Below are 25,528 nucleotides of genomic sequence, written 5' to 3'. Positions count from 1 at the left end.
TGAGAGGATGGGAACAGTGTGCGAAAAAAATCAGTGCAACAGAAAGGGAAGAAGCGCATGGTGAGAAACAGCACCATTAGGGACAGTGCCGAGCACTACGTTACTGAAAGTCATGGAAAGGAAAGAGCAGAGCACCGCTCCGAGAAGCAACCCTGCAAAGCGAAGGCGATATCCTCCCTGGAGGCAGAAAAAACATGTGAAAAATGTTGTGGCAGATGACAAAAAGTCTGCAACCACAGTCTAGAACAGTGAAGGGCAACAAGTCAGGAACAGATGAGTAATGACAAATCACCCCAAGACAACACTATCAAGGAGTGTCGTATCCCCTGTAAAAAGCTACGGGCTGAGGCACAGCTAAGAGACCCCAGTCCAGAGGATTGCAGAGGAGTCAGAAACCTCAAGCAATGAAAAAAAGGAGAAGATAAGAGTAGGACCCACACTGGAAGAACCAGGGTGCAGGGATGCAAAAGTACTCATGAACCTACCGTCCAATTACCAGAAAAGAAGGAGTGGAACAAATAAACAGAACAAAGTATCCCGCCAGGGAGAAAGAGAAAGAGAGCACCCGCAGAAGACAAATGCCACCCGAAGGGAGGCGAGTGCAGGAAGACCAAGCTGAAGGGTCCTCGCTGAACAGGGAGGAAGGGCAGGCAGTGAAGGAATCTGCAGCTAGAATCGTCTCTACCAGATACATTGTTACCGAAGGTAAGTAACTTGTACATCTGATAGAGACTACTAGCCGCAGATTCCTTAACGTAGAGTAGATAGTTTTCCAAACTGTGGTCCGGGGACCCCCTGGGGTCCCTGACACTTTCCCAGGGGATCCGCAGGCAGCAGTTTAGAAAGCACTACACTTGCATAATTAGCAGTTTTCCAGCAACAATACAAGTGTCAAGATAACACAGTGATTAATGTACCTGCTGGAGAGAGATTAGAGTTTTGTCCTATGGCAGCTTTGAGTTATCTAATGTAGCACAGAGGGTTAATATGCCCATTGCAAAGAACGTGTACCATGCATTTTAAATAACAGTATTTTATGTGCATAGGCGAGTGGGTTACTGCTTTTGTCACAAAGATTATTTTGTTACTGTGCAGTACATAAGTGACAACCGTAATCTAGCACAGTGACCTATAAACTGTCAAAGAGCTGCTTGCAAACTGCATGGCACAAGTTAGTAACTTCTGTTTATTCCCAATCTTTCATTATCCTGATGCTGCTAAAAAGGTTTATCAGGGTGGAAATACATTTTTATTGTTAAAGTCAATGCTAACCACTGTCTTATGTTCTGAATCCCGAGTTGTTTGTGCTTCTCCAGACCAAGCACTCTTTAAAAATGCCTACCAGTATAAATGACATGTGAATCCTACACCTTGTAGTCTCCTTTGCTTTATGTAACATGTCTGGCTATCCAGAGGCTGAAGAGGGAAGGCAAAACGCACAGAAGCAGATATCCCGCAGGAACAAGGGCAAAATGGACGACAGGCAAGCCCTGTAAAAGAAGGATAGAAACACCATCGGATACTGAGCGGGACAGAACCTGAAGCACGTAAAAGTGGAAGAAAAATAAAGACCGCACCAAGCGGTATACAGTGACGCCAGGAAAACGCAAGGAACCCGAGAAGGTATCCACACCCGCCTAGCTTAGGACCGAGCTATACAATAGTCAACACGTACCCCACCTAGGGTATGACACGTCCCCAAATAAAACAGGGGAACACCTCTTAGGGAAACCCGCAGCAGAGGTCAAGAACATAAAAGACCTGTGGATAACACCACAGCCGGCTTACCAATCAGCCAAAAAATACACAGATGGTCCAACCCGAGGACCTATGCGGCGTCACTAACAACCAAAAATCACTCACCACAAAAGCTGAAGGGCTGAACCAGCAGCAAAAAGAACAGAGGGGCCAACTTAAGAACCCTGAAGGCATTCCAAGCCACACACAGCACACAGATGGGCAAACCGAAACACAAGGCCCCAAAGAGAAAGGTGGGATAAACGCCTCCCAGAAGACACCAGAGGACCGACAAGCCAAAGCCTACGAAGGGGGAGGAGGACGGAGCCCCGCAAGGAGTAGTTGAATAGCGGAGTCCGCGTGGGTGTTAAATAAAAGAATCCCATCAAAAGGCAGGTCAACAAGACGCTCCCGAAAAATATTCTCCGGAAAGACGCTAGCCCGCAACCAAGCATGGCAGCGGAGGGCCACATAGCTCGCCATAGCGTGGGCGAGAGAATCAGACAACCAAGCCCAAATGGAGAATAAATGCAGCTAACTCACGACCATCCTGCACATGGTGCCGCAGATCAGCGCGGGCACCTTCGTGGGAGGTACGAGACAGAAGGGACTCCGCGAAATCCCACAGGTCGTAACTAGCCCTGGCCAACACACAAAGTGTGTTGAGCATGCGCAGAGCAGCACTAGTGGAAGCGAAAATGTTACGCCCCCAGGAGTCCAACCACCGGGCCTCTCGTGACGGAAGGAGCAACACCGAAGGCAAGGAAGGAAAAGCAGTCTGCAGGACAGGGCCTTGGGCAGATGGGTGGGAAAGAAAGGCAGACTGGAGCGGCTCCCCTCCACCAGAGCTCTGGTGGAGAACCTCCAACAAGTGGTCCGTTGGGAGTGGAGCGACCGGGTTGCCCAATTGCAAAATGCCGGTGGCCATGGAGATGACCCGGACAAAGGCTACACTTGGGGGAGGGGGGGGAAGCAACTCTTACATGGGCGAAAGCTGCAAACTAAGCCGCCCGTCCCTGTGCCCTGCTGGAGGAAGACAAGGCCAGCCCCTATATGATGGAAGACCCATGGATGAGTGAGGGGCCTAAGGGGTCTCCGGAGAAGGCGGGAAGCCTGCGGGGCAGTCAACTGCAAGGTGCGGAAGAGCGGGTCCGGGGGTTGTGGACGCGGAGACGGCGTAGAACCCGCCCTATAAGCCACTGGGGAAAATGCAACGCTGCGGCGTCCAGTCTCCGGAGAAAAGTCGACGATCCGACATCGGGAAGTCCACCACAGGCACCAGTGTGTCCCCGATCGGTGCCGAAGTGTCCACCAGGGGTGCCGAGTCGACCTCCACCACCACGTGCCTCATCAGAGAAGGGGGTGGGCTCTGAGCCGAAGCGGCCAATGAACGGTGCCGAAAAAGCGCCGGCTCGACCGACGAGGCAGCCGCCTGCGCAGAGGACCGAGAGGGGCTCTGGGAGGCGCCCCGGGTCTCGGCCTCCACCCGCGGTGCTGCCAGGGCAAGGGAGGAAAGCAGTCGATGCCGGACGGGCATCGGCTCGGCCTCCGGTAAGACAGTTGCCTGCCCAGAGGACAGAGGGGGACTAGCCGTGAGTCCCGGCGACCTCCTGCGACACCACAGGGAACCCCGCGGGGTTATGCGGCGAGGCAGGGATGCCGTGGATCGAAGAGGGGAACCCCATAGGGCCACACCTCGACGACACCACACCTCCAAATGAGTCCGCAGAAGGTCCCACGCATGGCGAGGGATCCTTGGACATCTCAGGAAGAGGAGGGGGGCCCAAAAAGCCTGCATTGCCGTAGCGTAGGCCTTCATTTGGGCCCTTATGGCCACAGTGCCAGGAAACGGCGGATAGGGTGGTGACGGGCGAGGGCGCACGTCCCGAGAGGAACCCACGCCCTCTGCAGAAGGAGGACACTGCCTTGGTGGCAAGCTGCAGGACTCACCGGCGGGCGAGCGACGCCCGTGGGGCCTCGGGGAAGGACTATGCCACAGCCGGAATCGGCAGCTTCTGGACCCTTTCGAGGTAGGAGACGGACGCTGTGACAAGACCGATCTGGACAAGCGTGCCGAAAGCAATTTCTTCCGGCGCTCCCGCCGGGACTTCAGCTTGAGATACAGACAAGCTTCGCAGTCCGTAGAATCATGGTGCTCGCTCAAACACCACAAACAAATAGGGTGAAGAAGCACACGTCTTGAAATCCGAAGGCATTACACACTGCTCCCAAGGCAAAGGCGTTAAGAGGCCTGAAAACAGGTCAAGGGAACTCATTCCGGATCCGCGTTGCACGCGGAAAAGAAGGAAACTGACGTCAGCGTGCCGGGGTGGGACTTGTGACCTCGCTGACGTCACGTCCAAGGACGATGTCAGGGCGGGGTCACGTGGTACCGCCCCCGGCGCGCAGAGATGCTGTGGCAAAAAAAATTCCGGATCCAGTCTCACGCCTGGGGATAATTCTACGTTAAGGAATCTGTGGCTAGTAGTCTCTATCAGATAAGCAGTTTATCCAGACAGGAACGTCAGGATCGGTCTATGCCCATGTGTGGGTCCTTCATATATTTTTCCAGAAAAGTGGCCATTTTGGAGTCTAATTCGGGAGTACACGCGACCTTGCCATCGAGAGTGGGCCGAGGGCACTCCGCGCTCAAGCAACCCCGGGCCTTCTTCTGAAGGGGCTTGTGCAGAAGACCAGCGACAACCGTGGGGTGCCACGGGCGTGAGGAACCCGCCTCGGAGTCTCCAGGGGAGTCATCATCCGGTTCAGGGGAAGCCGGGTCGGGTGTTCCCGGGGGATCAGTGGGCAGAATAGGGGCAGGAGTTGGAGGGGGTGGGCTTTAGCAAGGAAAGCAATCTTGAGGCGCACAAACGTGTCTTTGTCTACCCCTTCTTCACACTTATTTTTAGGAGGGGGGCTCTTCCAAAGAGAGTGGAGCTGGTATGGGGGCAGAGGGCTCTGCACGGGCTGTACCAACTTTGGGCACTCCCTCACTATTCTGTCGCCAAACGTTGTTCCATAGGGGCAACGACCTCATTCACTACCCTATAAATGGAGGAGTCTAATGCGTCGAAAAAAATCATCATCCCACTGCATGTAGGCTTGGGAGTCTTTCTCCTCGTAAACTCCATCCTGAGCCTCCATAGTTAATGTAAAGGTCAGGGCAATCCTTCAGACCAGAGGAGAAATAGCAGCGCAAACGCACAAAATAATACACTGGGGGACCCAGGAACTGCTATGAGTAGATCCGAGACCTACAATTGGGGTGCACAAGTCCCAGCACACAGTATAGCCCTCAGCGTACTGACCGGGCTCCGCTGTCGGACTGTGCGCTAACTGAGGCCTGAAGAGGCAATGCCATGCACAATACACCTAACGGTGTTCACCGCGGGATAAAACACGCAATACAGACCCCCCACGGGCCGTTAGCTGGAAAGCAACAAATGCGGGATATACAGACCCGGCTTTGCCGGGCGTGACTGTGGGGCAAGGCTCCAAGTAACGCGCCTCCTGTGGCACAGTCTCCTTGAAACTGAAGAGACGCGCTTGACAGGAGCCAACGAGACGGAGCAGTGCCACCTAGCGGGCAACAGGTGCACCGCTGCAGTAATGGGCACCAGCCGCGTAACGAGAACCAAAGTGGTCCCAAGGCCGGCCTAGGAATCTGAAAGGCAAACACTACGCAATGACTATAGAAACAATCTTCCGCCTCGGTAGGCGCCACGATAACAAGTAACTGTAGAAAGATGTAAAAAGTTCACACACAACTGGCTGCTAAGAAAGAGGAGGTATTAACAGTGTGAAGGGACTTTGTGGCACTATGAAAGGACTATGATGTGGTGACCTACCTATGGTTCATGGGAGTTGATGGTTTTCCTTCAAGTTTGGTCTAAATGGCTGCCTGGAAATTTACTAAGGAAATAAAGCGAAGAGAGAATAGCATAATCCTCGCCTCCAGTCCCGACACAGAATTGCTGCAAACTTGTCGTCCACATTTGTGTACTACCCAATTGCTTCCAGACCATTGATTGTATTTATATGGAGACATAGCTGGTTCTATTGTTGTACTGGTTTTAGTTCGAAAATATTAAACAGAAATAAAAATAAAAAGCAGTTCATCAAGAACTCTACTCCTGACTAAAATAAGAGTGGTTCCAGGACATCCCTCAGAACAGTTGCTACCAGTTTTGTTAAATAATAGCTAGCTTGCACTACAGAAACCTCTAACATATAGAAAACCTACACAATTCTGTCATTCGTACACACTGCACTACCTGAAAATAAATGTTTTCCTAAATTTTACGCAGATTTTGCTCAGTGCAACGAATGTAAACAGGGAAAAACACGTGCAAAATCTCACTGCACGTCAGTCAAAAACAAAAAAACGAACTTATTTCGATGGAGACTGTGAAAATGTAAGGCGTTCCCCTTTGTTAAACTATAACCTTAGGTTATCAGTCACTGAATAAAACTAAGCCCACTACCAGTCATTGAGCCACGCTTTATGTGCATGGTCACCCATCACAACTGTCTGTTAAGACTATAACCCCTATGAAAGATTTTCTATTGACAAAACTGAAAGCAATTTCAACGTGAATAAATATAGAAAAAAAATCATTTTTTTTTTTTTTTTTAAACTGCAGTACACAAAGATATCGATTCAAGAAAGGTAGTACTAGGAAATATCGCGGTTTCTTTATAAAAAAAAATAAAAAAAAAAAAAAGTTTGCCCAAGTACACTACAAGACAAATGAGTTAAACTAATGAACAACGTCAAAGCACAGCTTTGAAATAAACCTCTGGAGACAAGTGAGCAAGTACCCTGGCGCTTATAGGATTAAAGATACATACTGTAGGAAAGTAGGATCTGCTTTTATGGCTGCCCCCACTTTTTGCGGCGTCAGTATGTTTTTTGACTAGTCTGGCTGGGATCCTGCTAATCAGGACTCCAGCCACTGTGCTTCCTGCCTAATTTTGACATGGTAAGTAATTTGGTAACTGCGCAATTGACTCCTGGTGTACCCTTGTAAGTCCCTAGTATATGGTATTAAGGTACACAAGGCACTGGTGCACCATGGGCTGCAGCATGTATTATGCCACCTATGAGAGACCACACAAACTGACTACAGGGCTGCCATTGCAGCCTATGTAAGCTAGTGCAAGCACGACTTACGACAGATATAAGTTTCATTACATCTGGGGGGTCACTGCACTTAAAACCTATAAGTCACCCCTGAGGCAGGCCTTTCAATCCTGAAGACAGGGTGCTGGGTTATAGGTGCGAAGGAGCGGGACACCTCATACAAACCCCGGAGTCGATTCTCTAGGCTTTGTAAGTGCGGTCAGCAATTGTGATACATAAAGTGGCCATGCATCACTACGCGATGGATAACTATATAGTGGCTGTGCCGAACGTGGGCATGTTTGGTATCAAACATGTTGGAATCACAGCCCAACACTGTTACCAGTGTTGCATGTATGATTTCATGCACTGCGGGGCTCCTCCGGGAAGCCCCCAGTACTCCAGTTAACAGCCTTTCAGGGTCTGCTAGCAAGCTAGTGCGGCTGCTGACCACAGAAATGATTCTTCCCTCCTTCAGCTGCTGAGCTGAGCTCGAGTAGGGGAAGGTGACACCTCCCAAACAGAACTTAGTGTATTGGGCTAGGGTGGTGGCATTTGCCAGCGCCACCAGACTGCTTTGAAAGGCTGTTTGGTGCCCTACTTGCATACTGTAGTTAGAGCCAGTTCTGGGAGCCCTCGGCTCTGCTCTGGCATGAACCTGGACAAAGGACACAGAGGCCCCTCTGTCCAGGGGCCTCTGAGTCGTCCTAACCCCTTTCTTAGGGTATAAAAGGGCTTATCTGTGGGTGGGTCCTCAGATTCGTCGGGGACAAGACTCAAGTATGAAACCACATCACTCTTCAACTGTCTGGACACTTGGACTTCGCCTGGAACAGAGACTGACTCACAGAAGACTCCTGCTGCTACTGGTCTCGCTGTTCTGCAAGTCTTCTTCGTGGTCTGTCTGTGCTTCTTCCATAATCTTCAACAGACCTGTTGGCATCAAGGACAATTGTTGTAATCTCCCTTGGAGCAAAGGAGTCACTCCCTGCATCTGCAGGGACCGTGAAAAAACTGACCGGTCTGCTGCTCCTGACGTCACATGGGCTTCAAAAGGCTCAGTAACACAGAAGGTGGTTCTGCTACTCCCTCGAAGCCTGGCCTGACCTGTCCTCTCTGCAATTTTGAGGCCAGTATCCCTGGTCAGAACCACTGGGACTGAACCCCAGTGCACTGTATCAACTTACCGTTGCCAAGGATTGTTGTGGCTCTGCATTCCAGAGATCTTTTGGCTGCAAGAAGCTCCATTCTCCAACATCTCTTCCTGCCAAGAAATTTGTCCTCACCACATCCCCTACACCGTGGGCCACCTTCTTTGGTGAGCTGCTCGAGGTCCTCTTGCGACTGATGCCTTTGGCCTGTGGGTCCTCTCGAGGGTCTTCTCTTGCTTCAGTGGGCTCCCTTGCTTGCTCGGGGCCTGCTCGGACTCTCCTGCACTTGGTTTGTCCCTTGGTCCTTGCTGGTCCCAACGTTGCTCCTTCATCGTTTTCCACGTGTTGCTGCTGCCAAGGTTTGTTTGTGCTCTCGCTGGACCCAGACCCCCACCCCCACTCCCCTGGTTCTCAACTTCTGATGTGGGACAGCTCAAGAACGGCTCCTGGTCATCCTCAGCATCGCCTGGTTCTCACAGCTGCAGTGACAAGGTCACCGTCATCATTCCTGCATCCTCCGTCATTGGTGGTCATTGCTCTTCCATGCCTCCTGGTCACCTACTAAATGGCATAGACTGTCCCCTCTGCTTGCAGGTTTTTCTCTTCAAGAACCCTTCCCTGGATTCCACCGGACTCTTGCACAGTCTTCACCAGCGGCATCTTTTCTGAAGTCGACCATTGTGGTCTACAGTGGTTACAGATGTCACTTCGCACCAATGCACCTGGCTTCCCTGGTGTAGGTATCCTGGTTCCTGGGGTATCCACGAGTGGGGTGACTCTCCAACCTTCTGTGTTCCACAGAGTTTCTTCAGGGTCCACTGGGAAGGGTCCTTCTTCAAAAATGCAATCGTAACTTTCCTGTTGACTTCTATTGAGTATGCAGCTGTGTTTCCACTCTGCACACAGACTCCGTGGGGTTCCTGCGTACTTGCCTTGGATGGTTTCTTGGGTCCCCAGCTCGTCTGAGGCTCCCGGTCCAAGTCCTGACTTCAGTTGCAATACCCATTCCACTCTTAGTGTATGGTTTGGTCTCTTCCAGGAAACCACTGTGTATTGTGCTTACTTACCTACTTACAATTGAAGCATTGTGTGCATTTGTGTTGATATCTACGGGTAGGAGATATACCAATGTGTTAGTGAGTGTTGTATAATAAATAGACATTTTTATAAGTATACCGTGTGGTTCTTTCATTTAACCTACACTACATGATTAAATCTGGTAAAACAAGTTGCTTAACATGATTTCCGGAACTAAGCCTGAAGGCTGCTCTCCACAGCTACCACAGAGAGCTTTCTAAGGGTTACCTGGATTAGTGAAAGGTGCTTCACTTAAATAAGTGCGCACCATATACTAAGCCAGCCTCCTACACATACCCAATATGGATTTGTTTTACGTTGCGAAGTGTACAGGGTATGCATCTGCAACACACATGCTGCCAACACCACATTTCAGACTTCGGCTACTGGAGTCACCGGACTTTCAAAGTGTTGACTACCTATTACAGATCATTCCATATTCATCCAGCTAGCTTGCTTAATTTTCGGAAACCATACAGTATATTTGCGCTTTTTTTTTTAATAGCAAATACACGGTCACCTGGATGCCCAACATTAAGATAATGGTTCTAAATCAGTGTACTACTATATTTTGTAAATGTAATAGAGTCAAAGTTGTTTAACTTCAGACATGGTGGTGGGGGAACCCCTAACAACCCAGATAATTCCAACTGACATGGGAGTTTTAGGTTTTTTACGGTGACAAGGGAGGAGATCTGTGGTCATACTTTGATGGTAAGCAAGCCGCCCCTACAGCCTAGGATGCCACTCAGCTACACACTGTAAGAGATGCTTAGGGGAAAGGCCTCAGTACTACGCTACCAAATACACTAAAGATCGATCAGAGGAAGAGTTGGGATGAATAAAGCCATAAAATCACATCGGTGCCCGTTAGAAGATTTGAGAAGTGCTGCTCTGCCAACAGCTGCCTAGTTTTCTCGTTCCTCCTTTTAATTGTTACGTGTTTATTGATAACCATATCGCTGTTACTTATTTACCTAAAAATAGGTATGTGCAGCTCTTGTAGCATTTTGACTATAATACATGCTCTGGCATGCACCTGCCACACGTTTGCAACCACAATTAAGAGGTGTGGTGCAGCGGCCAGATCGGCTGTCTCCGGAACACAGGGGTTTGATCCCCAGGCGCTGGTGGCAAATTAGCCCAGCACCTTGTGACTGGGCAATAGCTCGCTTAATCTTCCCGACGGCCCCCAGCCCCGGGACTCCTCTCCGGAGGCAGCAGTGGCCTTTACAAAAACAAAATGCTGATGTACTGTATATATGATGTATATGCTCGTACTGTTTACTGCTGCTATGTGTATCCTGAAAAAAACCAATATTAAAAAAAAATTAAAAAAAATAAAATAAAAAAAGGAGTTGTTTAACTTCAACTTATAGTTAAGATTTCCTAAAAAGATAAAGCTACACAATCGCTTAGACATCGGATGCATCCCTTTCTCATTGAAAATCATGCTTTTCTATTCCACCTATCTACTGAACAGGTGCTCATGCTTAATTCCTAGGCATGCCAAGGATTTTTCAATCATTTCCCACATTGCCACTACCTCTTAAGGTCTAATTGATTACTTGAGCTTCCTCTTCTTACTACCTGAAAACTACAGCTATCTTCCTTTCTTGCAGCCTAACACCTTCACCAGGTCATCTTCGATTCTTAATATACACCTACAGTGTGTGTCAGATTTTCTATTTTCTATGCCAATAACAATAGATGGAAGATCGCTGGGGTGTTGTCAAACTTTTGCACATATGGATAACAGTCTCCCATAAAATTGGGGTAATCAGTGTACAGGTGTCATACATATACTTGCTTCCTCCTAGGTAAGTAGCAGGGATGTTGGGAACAGGTGGAGTATTCAACAATGGAACATTTCTGAGCATTAGTTAAGCAAAAGTAAATCACAGTGCGCAGGGGGGGTGGGACGAACTATTAGGGTGATGTTGGAGATCCTTAAATACACTTTCTACCAGATGAAAAAACAAGGCACTGGCATGAGCACTTTGTTTGAAGATGCAATTTGTAGCTGAAAATTCAGCTACATTGATTTTAGAAATTCTGCATGACAAGCACAAATTAACAGTTCATTTCTAGACAAACAAAATGTGTTGGAAGGCTCACCTAAAGCCAGTGCCGACGTTCTGTGTGCACCACTATCTGCAATAAACGACACTGATATTTCAAAAAGTAACAATTATTTAAAGTCCAAAGATTCACTGAAAGAGGCACATTTAACTGTAATACCATAAACAACAAAGCAACAACCTTAATGAGCAAACTCTGGCACTGACCAACTCACAAAGATTACCTACTTACAAAAAAAGTACTGTCTTATCAAAAGGCTGTAGAACTGTCATAGCCAGCTTAACCTGACCACAAAATCAGAATAAGACCCTCCACAGGGTGGTCCGACAGGAATTTCCCTTCACACAGAATAATGATAAACAGGGTGCATTAGAAACTATTGAATAATAAGAGTGCAATAGTTACACAAGAGTTTACAAATCGGATACAAATTTCTTGCCATTAATATTGCGAATACAGTCACCCAGCCAGCAGGCGGAGGACGAGGCTTGTGTGACTCCCTAGCCGCAGAAAAACATTGCTTGTACGATATACTGTAATAAGAACTTATTGCCGGAAACCGTGAATGAAGTCGCCTGCTAAGATGTACTTGATGTATCTCAGTCGAATTGGTTTAATAAAAAGAATTTACAAAAAAAATATTGCGAATACAAATATTTTTTCAGTTTAACTGGGCCCTAACGAAGGGACAATATCATAGAAGAACTAAACAATTCTGGTGTGTGGTCAACACAGAGCTATCTATATCTTCGAGCAATCTGAAAGCCCAGTTTAGTGAAACCCAATGAATTGTGTTAATTTCAGAAAGTGTTCGGTATTGTGGTGTCCTTAAAAGTTTTTTTTTTTTAAAGTGACATGCACTATTGAATGTTGAGGTTAAGAAGTTTTTTTTCCTATTTGGAGGGGTATGTGGAACATAATTTTGTTAATTTGCATAGGAATTGACCAAACATGGAGAATGACTGCTGCATTTGAGACCAAGCAGTAAACAACAAACACACAAAAGGTGATAGAGGATGCTGGCAATAAGTCTAACCACTGCCAATAGCTTGGGGTAGCATTCCATCGTTCTTTTGCCCACTGCGCCACCTCAGATTTGAACAAGCCATATGCAAATCAGTCGATTTGAAGGAAAATCTCTATTCAGTTCAAAACAATTGACCATAAAGGAAACAGTAAACATTTAATTAAAATCAATTCAGAGCAATGAAAACATAAAATGGCACTTCGTCAATAGTTGTAAGCAAGGGTACAGCACATACTTGGGCCTGCAACAATTGTAAGTTTGTTTCACAATTCTAAGTTTGTTTCAATAAAAAAGGAAATGAGCACACTTGATTAAATATTTTAAAACAATACAAAAAGCTCAATAAGTGCATACAGGCCACATAGTGACTTAGAGAATGGGACTTTCCAAGTACAGGCTGCCCCCCATAAAGATGAGGCGATATTAAAACAAAATAACAAGTCTGTCAGCAGGCTTAGGGATCCTCCATGGACTAGTATGCGACCCGAGCGATTGCCAGTGGCTGAGAATAATTTAAGCATTCCATCCATCAAGAAGTTGTTCATGTTGCACTAAGAGTAAAATAAGGCACAACTCACCTTCTTCAAGAGCGACTATTCTTTTTGGGGAAAAAGGAGAAAATAATTCGCCCAATTTTAAGAAACATGAAGTTATATCTTGTGGAGAAGCATTTGCTATTTTGTTTTCAACAATTTATTTTGACATAGCAATTGCTATTACAAGATTCTTCAGTTAATTTCAGAGGAAGTGCTCCCAATATAAATGAAGACGTGGTCTGAGGGGTGTTGATTCGTCAATCATCAATAATTTGGGCAAAGGTGATGCTAGAATTTGTTACTGGTCAAAGTCTGCTGTTAAGCATTTGCAATCGCTTATTTGTTCTAGTTTTAAAAAAAATGTATTTCTTTATATGAATTGGTAAGATAAATTTCTTTCAAAGAAATTTTAAATGAATTTTGTAACTTCTGTTTTTTGCAAGTAAGAGGACCAATTTGGCATTGGGCAACTATAATCACTGATCGGTTCTTGATTCTAGTATACAAACTGGTATAAAATTGTCTTAAAAAAAAGTTTAAACAAATTCTCTAATTTGTATTTTTAAAAGGTAATTTCTTGGAAATAAATTACAATTGTGTGTGTGGAACAAACTGCACCAGTGGTTGGGAAGGTGGGAGATATACAATACAAACATTTGACAATACCATATTTCTATTCTCACACAAACATTAGACTATCTTCTATCTAAATTAACTAAAAAAGAAATCAAGGACGACTATATTACCTCATGCTGAGTGATAACTGATGGTCATGCCCAAATTATTTCACAATAAGCCTTTTGCAATGTTATTTTGGAAGGCATTCTCCGGTCATCATTCAGTCCAGAGAGTAGACTTTCAGAGTTGCCCCTATAAGCAATGGCCAAATATAAGAAAGACTACTTTCCACACAATGCTTTACATCTGAATATCCTTCCTGTCTTGTTCAATCTACAGACTACATCTAAAGCAAAACATAATTTGGAAAGCAAAGAATCCACCTGGAGACCCCAAAACACTACAAGCAATAAGGCGATTCATCTCAGGAGTAGCTATCAGTCTATGAAACTCCCTTCCTATTCAGCTGAGAACCCAACTCACTGTCTTTCCTTTGATAAAATTCACCTTTTCCGCATGGAACTTTCTAACCCACCCATCCAAGATTCTTCAAGTAAGAACTGCACAGCTGTTCTTTATTGGAAGGTTCCATTTAGGAGGGGTAATTTTTTTTTTGCCATATACTAACCAATATTGTTTACTATTCCATGCTTTCGCCATCCCAACATCTTCTAATGTTCTGCTCATTGTTTTCTTCTGGTTTCATTCTAATGTAAATAGTTTAGATTCCTTGGCTAAGTAAATACACTTCTTTCATTGTCTTTCCTAAACTTTTATTTTTCTTTTTTGCTGAAGCTAGGAAAATCTCATGTTGCGATCAAGACAATGAGATGGTACAGTAAACAAGTTTGGTGCCCTTGCAAGAATCTGCCAGCCCTTTAGTCCACTGGATTCAGATAAATAAGTCCCCAGTGAGATTTGCTGATCAGGCTTCCTGAAAGATATCATGAGGTGGTCAGGGGTATTCTATTTAAGTGGGATTGTCCCAGCTTCATATTACTTCAGACAGGAGGCAATTTAAAAGTGATGACCCAATGGAAGGTGGAGGTACAGCATCAAACAGAAGCCACCTTGGACAAAATTGAAGGTTTGAAACAGAAAGAGCTCTAACATCTGAGAATCTTCTGCAAGATAAGAAAGAGCAGATTTATGAGATTACTCAACAGTCATTTAAGGGAGAAAATGGAGTTAGTAAAAGCCATGTGAGAAAACAGAGGATGAGAGATGAATACCAAGTGAAAGACAATAGGGAGAAGGAGGTTTCTTGAGGTAGTTGACCTTATGATCCATATCAATGGGTCTCTACCAACAGAAACAACATGGTAGAGTACAGAGGGGCCGCAATCACCAAGGAATAAACATGGATGGCCCTTTAGGACAAACCTTAAACAAACCGATCTGAAAGAAAATTTGCAAGGGAAGTAGGAGAAGCAGTAAGGGGATCCAAACTCTACCTCATCAACACTCACCACTGAACGTAATAATTTAGGCTCTACAAGTGAATGATCCGATGAATTAACATTATTTTGAATTAACATGTTAGAATGGGAAGGTGTGCTGGTTGTTTTTTTATTTATTACTCTTGCTCCCTGTATAGAATGTGAAGACTCATAGGTTTGTCTGTTTCCTGTGAACCATTACCTGGTGACCAAGTCAGCAGCAAGTCTCAGATTCTCGGCCTATTGCAAGAATCCCGAAAGATTATCCAAGTGAAGGACTGCCACTAAACCTCAAAGACCACTTCATGGGGAAGAACCATCCAGACTTCAAAGAAGAACATCAGACAGAGGAAGAAGAGACAGAAAATCCACTGCCAACTCCAGAAGTTGAAAGAACCAAGCTTTTGAAAGCAAATCCGGGATAAATAGAAAAGAACACTACTGAAGAGCCTTGTGGACTCGCAGAAGAATGGAAAAGAGAGCGGGGAAGAAAAGGGAGGAAGGCATGAGCACAGAAATCTGAAAGTCTGAGAGAAAGACATCTGTGACCCAGACCTCTAGATCCCAACTTTAGCTCACAAAAAAACTGCATCAGGCAATTTAAACATGGAAGAAAGTGACCAAGTCCATGGCCCATAGATGTTGAAGACATCATAAATACACGTGGAGTCAACCTCCAAATTCTCACATCCCAAAAAGTACCAATACGCTGCTAAATTTGCCAGGTCCCAAAAGTACCCTACGGTGATTACAAAGAGCACCCAGGGTTCTCTGGAGACATTAATAAAGGGCTTCGAACTCATTCTCCCTCACATGTTGAGATATCATAGTAGGGCAGATTATCCGATCAACTCTGAAGTGACATGTTGATGACCTAAAGGGGCTACAGAAAACAAAAATATAAATAACATATGAAAAGATCAAGTTGGAGCTATCTAGACAATTTAACATTCAGGTACGAACTCCAAAGTTCCAGTGAGTGGATTTATTTGAGGTTTTCAATCAGTACTTCCATCATCAAGGGTACGCAAAGTTCTTTCAACAAACACTAGATAAATAGAATGCTGATCGCCAACTTTAACATGAAACATACTTCATTTTTGCATAACAGTAGTCATTTCTTCTGAGATCGAGCCTTAATTTAACTACCAGGTCTAGAAGAAATACTGGCATGTATGGCTGGTTATATGAGACTAATGTATTAGAAAATATTTGCATAGGAGCTGAAAAAGATCTCATATTTATCTACAACTGTAATATAATGGAAAAGAGAAGATAAACATCTTTACAAAGTCTACATATTCAGATAGTCCACTTCTAGCTTCACGCTGTCTTCCCGACACTAAAGGATCCTTTACTATATAGCCAAATAATTAGGCTTAAGAGAATTGCATTAGAACAAGGTATGTACACATGCAAAATTATTATTTGGTCTGAAAAAGCACACATCGCCATTGTCGTCCCTGTCACTTAAGGGAACTACTTTGTGTGTGGATGTTCTCCTTGTGAAATGAGTGAATTCAGTCACCCACTGTGAAGTTAGCTAATAGATCAAGTAGACTTGTCAACTGCTCCATCCTGTATCCTGTACTGGGTGGAGAAAAAATGCAAATTACACCATAACAGACCAATGGATTAAGAGAGGTGGTGGATAGCCCCTATAAGCAAGTATTATTATACATATAGTGTTATTAAAATCAAAAGATATTGCCTAAACCCCAAATCGAAAAAGAAAAGAAATATGTCTAATATATGTGATAAAACTCAGACCAATCAGATCAGAATAAATAGATATTGGAAATTAACTGAAGACAAACTGAATACAACAGAAACAAAAGCAAAATAACCATGATAGATATTGGGAATGGGAGAGATATAGGATTAAAATGTAGATCAACGAATGATAAGAAAAAAGATTGCTAAACCTACTAATAGGAAACATATGCTGCCTAAATTGTTCAAAATGTATCTATGTGTTGAGGAGAGAGTTGGTGTGCCACCCACATACAGGAAACAAGATAAAACATGTCCATTATGCAACATGAGAGAGCAAAGAACATATCTATGATAATAAATTTCCATAGAGACTTTACTAGAGATCACTGAAATGAAAGCCTAGCTCTGATTGAATGAACAAAGATCAAATTTAAGTTTAAAAAATATAAAATCACTGCTGGCATAGAACATTGTGGTAAAGCAACATTAACTATCACACACTGTAGGATTTCAGATGTTGGAATATGGGTTCCCTTCAAATTGTGTGTCAGGATGCCCACACAACCACTGTTGCCATATCTCCCACAGAGACGCAGACAGCGTGCAGCCACAAACCTGAGGGAACAAAGACAGCAATTACTACCCTCCAAGGGAGAGAGTGGGAGGGCGGAGGTGGGGGGGGGGGGTTATTATTGGGATAATGCTCACAGGGCCTTACATTAGAGGCCTTGGAGCAGGTCTCCTGTTGGTTTAGGGCTGTCTTACGGATCTCGTTCACATTTCTACAATTCAATGCAAACAATAGGCCACTTAGAAATATTTCTTTCTAGAAGCACTACTACTTGCTTTTTTACCAAGTGAAACTTCTAATTCTTTACATTTCTCACAATTACATTTTCTCTTTTCCTTTTGACAGCACAGGGTCAAATACAAACCTTTTATGTTATGTGCATCTGTAAAGAGCACTATCACCTGCAAGAGTATCCTGGCGGCACTTCAGTGTCGATATTTCAACAAATGTACATTATCAGCCACCACTACTACTACAGGTCTTTCATCAAAAAGAGAGAGGGGAAAATGGAAATTAAAGCGAGGTATTCTACCTTCTCCTTTGTGAGTGCTTTCTTCAGTGTATTTTTAGGTCAAGCATTTCGAGACCTTTTTTTTTTTTCCGGTGAACAGCACAAACTCATATACCATATTTAAACAGTGAGGTTACATTAAGCAAGCCATAAAAAGAAAAGAAAAAAAATATCAAAGGAGATGAGGATACAATACCTCCTACATTGATTAACAATCAGATTAAGAATAAACAATAAGAAACAATAATACATTCATTCCGAAATATCATCCGAATGTTAGGTTAAGCAGTGCTCTGCCATAAATCAAACATGCAGCTACCGAGCACATTTATTTAGCCTATTATGACGCCTTCCTTCTCGCTAAGGGAGCCCAGATACGCCGCCCCAGCAGTCTTGCCTTTTTACCCCTCCTCTCATATATAGCTTTTTCCAGAATAAACATTGAGAGTAATCGCGACAACCACTGCTGAAAAGTTGGAGGCAGCGGATCAAGCCAAGCAGAAGCAATGCTTATCCGCACAACACCCATAGCCAAAAAGAGAAATTGATAAGCCGGATCTTGCACATCATCACTGCTAACTCCAAGCAAGATCAGAGCAGGGGTTAGTGTAACTTTCAGCCCTAATGACAAATCAAAGAACTTTGTTATAGAGTCTAACAAGTTTGAGACGTGAGCAAACTGCAAACGTGTATAAGGTCAGCCGCAGGTGCACCGCACTGCGGACAGCTACTGCCTACCGACCCGCCCCACTATGCTATTCTCGACGGGGTATAATAAAGTGAAAAAGCAGTCTTATAATGCTGTGCTTGCAGGCCTGCCGAGCACATAACTGTCTGACCTAATTCTAGGGAATCAAAAAACCTCTCTGGTTCGGCACCTACCCGTTCCATCCATTTTCCCGCATGTTTGATCAAATCATCCGGCTTTAGTGCCAGCAGTTCCGCATATAATAGTCTGATAGCACCCTTCTTGCTGTCTCTAATAGTATCTATGACCTTAGTTCTACTTAACCCAATAGACCTCCCCCCCCTCCATCTTCTTACTAAAAAAGCTTCGCAACTGCAAAAATTAAAAGAAATGCAGCTATCCAGTCCAAACTCCAACTGAATATCAACAAACTGGCGAAAGCCCTCCTGTATTACGTCCCCAACCTTCCGGACACCCCTCTCTGGCCAGTCCGCCATAATCCAGTCAGAAAATATTTCAGGAAACATTGGGTTTTTATAGAGCGGGGCATAATAATTAATCCTCCCAAGACCAGTCTTTTTTTTGAGTGTCGCCCAGATTTTAAAGGTGGCCAACAGGGTCTTAAATTTCGTCTTCCTGTAGTAACTGGACTCACTGAATTTCCTGAAGCAAGTCTCAGCATGATCCCTGAGCAACAATTTATAGACATCAGGAAGCCCTGTTTCTTCATCAGAGTTTCCGAGGGGTGCACCAAATAATGTGCTCATATACTGGAGAGCTGCTGCATAAGTTCTAAGATCGGGTACAGCAAAGCCCTCCCTCCCCCCCCCCCCGTTCCCGTGGGAGTGACATAAACCGGAGAGCCCTCCTAGTTTTCCCAAGCGACCAGATGAATCGATTCACTATATTCTCCAGCGTTGCAAACCAGTGTTTCTCGAATTCCATCGGTATTGCCCTAAACAGATAAAAGATTTTTGGTAAAAACATCATCTTCACCACATTACAGCAGCCCACTTATGACAAACATAGGTTGTTAATTCAAAATCAGATCTCGCCTTCCTAATTACCAGTTCGATATTCCTAGCGACCAATCTCCCCAAATCCGGCGTAATCGTTATACCTAAATACACTGCTGACTCAGTTACTCGGGGGTCAGCCATTAAAGCATCCCTATTCTTGATGATTTGAGTTTGAGCTTTGTTTAATGCATACCCGGAAAATCTGTCGAAATCCTGTGCTACCACCTCCACCACAAGTGCAGCTGAAGGGTTTGCCGTAATAATTGCAGCATCGTTTGCGTAAGCCAATACTTTAGATTCAAAGCCCTGACACACGATAGGCTTAATTCCATTATTAGCCTCGAATAGCCGAATTAGGGGATCAATATATATAGCAAATAACAGGGGTGAACATGGGCATCCCTGCCTTGTTCCATGCTCAATAAGAAGAGGTGCAGTATAGCCACCGTTTAACCTTAGGCGAGCTGTAGGTGCCTTATACAACACCTGAACTGCTTTGGTGAATCCTTCCCCTAAACCAAACCATTTCAAAGTCTCCCACAGAAAATCCCAGGAGACCCTATCAAATGAGTTCTCCGCATCCAATAGCAGAACGGCCATAGGGTCCCCTGAGATCTGTTGCATCAAGCAGTGTGATTACTCTGTGGACATGCTGCGTTGTTCCCCGGCCAATTAAAATCCCATGTTGACAGGGGTGGATAATACAATTTAGCCTTGTTGCTATTGCCTTTAAAAAAATCTTTACATCACTATTTAAGAGAGTTATAGGTCGGTATGAGCCTGGCTCCCTCGGTGGCTTGCATTTTAAAAAAAAATTACTATATCCGCCCCGGCCCAGGACTCCGGAGCAGGTCCACCCCTTTGAGCTTGCCGAATGTACAAGTTACTTACCTTCGGTAACGATGTATCTTGTAGAGACGATTCTAGCCGCAGATTCCTGAACGTAGAATTATCCCCAGGCTTGAGACTGGACCCAGAAAACTTTCTTGCCCTACATCCCTGGGCGCCGGGGGGCTGTACCACGGGACTCCGCCCCTATGTCTTCCGCGGGCGTGACGTCAGCGAGGTCACATAAGCCCCACCCCGGCGCGCTGACATCAGTTTGCTTAGGAGAACTTTTCCGCACTACAACGCGGAGCCATCACAACAAAACTAAGGAGAGCATTGAAACAGTGTGCGAAAAAAACAGAAACAAAATAGAGGAAAACAAAAGGTAAGAAAACATCACCAGGTGGCACCAAGGCACCAGAAGGCAACAGCAGCAGGCCAGAGCAGAGCACCACTCTGAGGAACAATTGCGCAAGCCAAGGCGAGAGCACCAGGTTGCAGGAAAGCACCAGTAGGTCAGAGCAGCAAAGCCAGAGCAAGAAAAGCGCAAGCACCACTCTGTGGAACCACCTCGCAAGGCAAGGTGAGAGCCACCCTAGAGGCACAAGTATGTGAAAGCGCAGTGACCGAAAGAGAGAGGGACTGCAACCACCACCACAAGGGAAAGGGCCACAAGCCCGGTACAGGGGAGCAACATCAATCCACCCCCAAACTACACTGCCAAGGATGGCCACACCTCCTGAAAGGAGTAGGAGGACAGAGGAGAGGTAAACCATCCGCAGACGACAGTGCTAAGGAGGGCCATAACCCCTGAAAGACGTAGGTCAAAGGACAGGTGAAAGAACCCCCAACGAAGAAGACCAGGTGGGGATCAGAAACTCCAACCACAGAGGGAAAGAGCAAAAGTAGGCCCACACGCCAGAGAAAAACCATCCAGAGGGATGACTGACTGAAAGAAAATGAAGAGGACACCCACAGAAGAAACGCCACCCAGAGGGAGGCGACTGCAGAAACCCAAGCAGAGGGTCCTCGCAGAACAGGGAGGAAGGGCAGATCGTGAAGGAATCTGCAGCTAGAATCATCTCTACCAGATACATCGTTACCGAAGGTAAGTGACTTGTACATCTGATAGAGACTACTATCCGCAGATTCCTTAACATAGAATAGGTACCCTAGCCATACCCAGAAGGGAGGAGGGCCTGCGAGAGAACCTCCCCACCAGGAGAAACATAGGGCCCCAGCAAGGGACAGGTCACCGGGACAAGAAGGGAAAGGCCAGGAAAACCTAAGCCCAACCAAGGGAGAATGCCCAACACCCCGCAGGGGCAGACAGCGCCCAAAAGGCCTCAAGGAACACAAGAACCACCTCAGACCCTAGGGAGAAGATGTAGAACTGGAGACAGGGCCCACTGTAAGAACACACACAAGTGACAGAAAATAGCTGAACACACCTCAGCCGCAAGCAGCGGACAAGACAGGGACGGCGTCACCGCCAAAAGCGCAGACGGAAGAGAAGGGAATACAGCAAGGCCAAAATGGTGTATCAGAACAAACAGGCCTGCACTGGCACGCACAGCCAGTAGCAGACAACACCGCGGAATGGTGCACCCAGGACAAGCTAGACGCCAGCCGAAGGAAGAGGCCAGGAAGGACCAGGACACGCCCCAAGGGAGGGACCGGCACACGCTGACCCACAAATGAAGTGGAACCAGGCAGAAAGAGAGACGGAGGACGGGCCAACCAGAACACAAAAACCAGGGAAGTCAGTTCCACCCCCCCCCCCCCCCCCCCACCTCCCTCCCCAGAACACCAGACAGAGGACCAAGTCGCATATAAGTGTGAAACCGCCACAACGCGATGTCGCAGACTGCAGGCCATACTAGGTTAGCAACACAGCGATCCAGGAGGAGGACAGACCGGGGCGCAGTGCAGGCCACTCCAAAACAATCAGCAAGAGGATTGCACCTGCGACATACCGTGATGCCACGGAGAGCAGAAGCCCGAAGGGCGACCATACCTTCCCAGCACGATAGAGCTATGTAATAGCTACCATTACCCCACATAGGGCATTATACGTCCCAAGAACATGGGAACCCTCTTAAGAAAAAGTTCCGCAGCAGAGGACAAACAAAAAGACCTGCGGAGAAACCCGCAGACTGCTTGCCAATCAGCCAATAAAGAATGCACAGAAGGCCTAATCAAGGCCTACACGGCTTAGCAACAGCCAAACCACAAATCAAAACAGGGCCAGACCTGCAGCCAACATCACCAACGTCCTAACAAAAAGACCTGAACACACATGAACCACAAAGAACACACAACCGGGGCAACGCGCCACAAGACCAGAGGAAAACAACGGAAGAACACCTCCCAAAACACAGACCGACTCACAGGTCACTGAGGAGGAGGAGGAGGAGGAGGAGGAGGAGGACGAAGCCCCGCAAGAAACCTCTGAATGGCAGAATCCGCAGGAGCGTGGAACTAAAGAGTGCCATCAAAAGGAAGGTCCACCAACCGTTCCCTCACGTTCTCTGGGAACACAATATCCCGTAGCCAGGCATGTTGACGAAGGGCCACGAAGCAGCCATGGTATGACCAAGCACATCCGAACCGTCCAGAGCAGAGCAAAGAATCCAGGCCGCCAACTACCGGCCATCCAACACATGGTGCCAGAGATCACCCTCCTAAGAAGTGGCAGACATACGGGAGTCCGCCGAGTCCCACAAGCAAGAAGTGGCTCTTGCCAAAACACAAAGTGTGTTAAGGGCCCGCAAAGCCGCGCTGGTGGAGGCGAAGATATTGCGCCCCCAAGAATCTAACCAGCGGGCCTCCCGTGACGGGGGAGACAACACCGATGGTAGGGAGGGAAAGGCAGTCTGTAAAACAGGACCCCTGGTAGAGGGGTGGAGGGAAAGACAGACCGGATCATGTGGCGCAGCACGGTGGCGGTGCAGAAGTGGCTGGGGCACCGGGTCCCCCATGGCGACCCACCCCCAAGCCCCCAAAAGAGACGTGTGGAGTGAAGCCTCAAAGGGAAGCAGCAGCTCCCTACCCCCATAGCCCTGATGGAGGATCTCCAGAAGATGATCCGTGGGGAAATGGGCAGCTGGATCGCCCATGCGCAAGATCCCCGCTGCCGTGGAAAAAGCCTGTGCGAAGGCAGCACCGGCCTCCGTAGGGCCCCGTGGGGAAAGCAGTTCCTCGGTGGGCGACGGCTGCGAGCTAAGGCGGCCGTGTCCCAGGCCAACCGGAGGAAGGAAAGGCCAAGACCAGAAAGGAGGAAGGGGAACCGAGGAATGGGGAACCAGAGGCCCTTCCAGCAAAGACTGTGGGCGCGGCGACTGCGATGAGCCGTCCATGGAAGACGCCGGGGAAACTTCACTACGCGGCGGCCTTTCTCCAGAGAAGATAAAACCAACAACCGCCAAACCTCTGGAGAAGAGGGGGCGTTCTTAGACGACAATGACCCGACGCCGGCCCGGTGGCGTAGGGTCCGCGACCGGCGTCAGGTCAACGTCCAAGCGGCGCTGCTCGGGCCAGCAACCGCCGGCGCGTGTGCCGTGTCGCCTCGGACAAGGCCGCCGCCTGCCCAGAGGACCGAGGGGGACTCGAGGACACTCCCTGAGTCCCCGGCAACCTCCTGCGACACCACAGGGACCCCCGCAGGATTTTGCAGCGAGGCAGTGGCGCCCGGGTCCGAAGGAGGGAACCCCGAAGGGCCGCACCCGGACGGCCCCACATCTTCCGAACCTGAATCCGAAACTTGTCGGTGCCGGAGCTGTTGAGGAAAGATATTTTCATAGAACATTTTGAAACTTTGGTCCACGAGGTCTTAAAAATATGAAGAATATGAAGTTTTTGTTTTTTCTTTGTAGAGAAAGATAACTAAAGGACATTAAATAAATAATGGCTGTGCGACAACTGGTGAGTTGAAAAAGATTAGATTACAATTGCATGATCTAGGCTAATTTGTCCATTTCTATAAAAGTAGAAGAGTCACACTATCAAATTAAGAAATGACTATGAAACGTCTAACGGATAACAAAAAAGTCTACATCTGGAGAAGAAGTCTAGATAGCAGAACAAGAAAGTGTCAGACTGCTATACAAGAAAGGTTCAGACACAAAGAAAGGGAAAGAAGTTGCGTGTTGGATTTATTTACTTCAAATGGAGAGTATTTGATTAGAGTTTGATTTTTAAGGTCATTCCAAGGAAGAATATTTTTGCTCAAGAACAGTCATTCAGTAAGACTTATTATTGCCTGCGTATGTTTTTTCATAAGAAATGGAAAAGTCCATAATGAAAAATAACCTTCCTCTAAAGAAAAGGTGGGTATCTTGAATATCATTGGTATAATCAATATATAGACCCTTTGAATCAAGAAAAAAAAAATGGAACACACATTTCATAAGATAACTAAAAAGAAATCAGGATATGAAATGAAGTGAAGTTGCCACAAGAGGGCATGATTGCTTCAGAAGATGGGAGTGCCTAATTTGTATTTTCGTTTAGAAATAAGAGGAAGGGTGTAACTCTTCATGACTGTGCCAAACTGTAAAGAATATTGTTGACATTAAAACGATGGGAACAGAATTGATTGCGCACACTTATTAGTTGCTTTCGGATTCTGAGTAGGGGACACACAGGTAGGTATCTCTTTATTGTTGGGATTCCAAAGAAATACATAACAGCTGAGCGACAAAATGAGTTACCAAGACGTTAACTTAAAGAGTATAAGACCCTGAATAAAGGAATAAAGCGCCCAGGGTTTCTAGTCGATTATTTTCTTATGGTGTTGCACGACACCATTGTGCCAATAATTAAATAGTTTCTCGTTTTTTGGGAGTCAACTTTCCATAAGGTACCGGCATTGGGCTGCCTGGTAGTATAGTTTAATATTGGCAAAGTAGGGTCACCCTAATTTAAGGGATCCATGCATTACGTCTTTGGGTAATCTTGTTTTTTTCCCACCCCAGATAAATTCAACAATCATCTTCTGGATCCTCCCCAGAATCAGCACAGGATCTGATAGAGGGAGTGCTTCAAAGAGGTATGAACTAGGGGCAAGGTGGTCATCATAACCATAGCAATTCTTTAACATCAGGACAAACCCTCAGTGTGCTATGCACGTCGGTCCCATAATGCTCAGGAGCTGTGTGTAATTTGAAGGTTTGTTTGGTCGAGAGCGGGGTGATCTGTAACCCTAAGTAGGCGACTCTTCCTTCAGGCCATAGAAGGGGAATTTCGCTTTAAGCAGGGCCACCTGGTCCCACTGCATAGAGAGGTTTAAGATCTGGGATTCGGCTATGTTCATATTAAACCTGGAGTTTCTCACAATACTCCTAAATCCTTTATCAAGGCCGGAATTGATTGCATGGAGTTATTGGTCAGCACCAGGTCATCGGC

The 25,528-nt window shown here is 46.2% G+C and overlaps 1 protein-coding gene across 20 annotated transcripts in view; it reads right to left on the bottom strand.

The window, feature by feature from the left end:
* CYRIB (CYFIP related Rac1 interactor B) overlaps nt 1–25,528 on the bottom strand; it is a 338,947-nt gene that overhangs the window by 213,011 nt on the left and 100,408 nt on the right. For 9 of the 20 annotated variants that reach the window (XM_085604926.1, XM_085604927.1, XM_085604936.1 and 6 more), the window contains one exon: nt 11,206–11,241. The exons of 7 other annotated variants lie outside the window; for them this stretch is intronic. Coding sequence is in view for 1 of the 13 variants with exons in the window: in XM_085604925.1 (XP_085461051.1) it covers nt 13,479–13,483 (5 nt within the window). In the remaining 12 variants the exon portion in view is untranslated. Of the gene's footprint in view, nt 1–11,205; nt 11,257–13,478; nt 13,603–25,528 lie in introns of all 20 variants that reach the window. 4 more of the 20 variants (XM_085604933.1, XM_085604931.1, XM_085604930.1 and 1 more) reach the window with 3 other exon arrangements.

The sequence above is a fragment of the Triturus cristatus genome, chromosome 5_1, assembly GCF_964204655.1.
Source record: "Triturus cristatus chromosome 5_1, aTriCri1.1, whole genome shotgun sequence".
Taxonomy (NCBI): Eukaryota; Metazoa; Chordata; class Amphibia; order Caudata; family Salamandridae; genus Triturus; species Triturus cristatus.
This window is presented reverse-complemented; position numbering and strand designations above follow the sequence as displayed.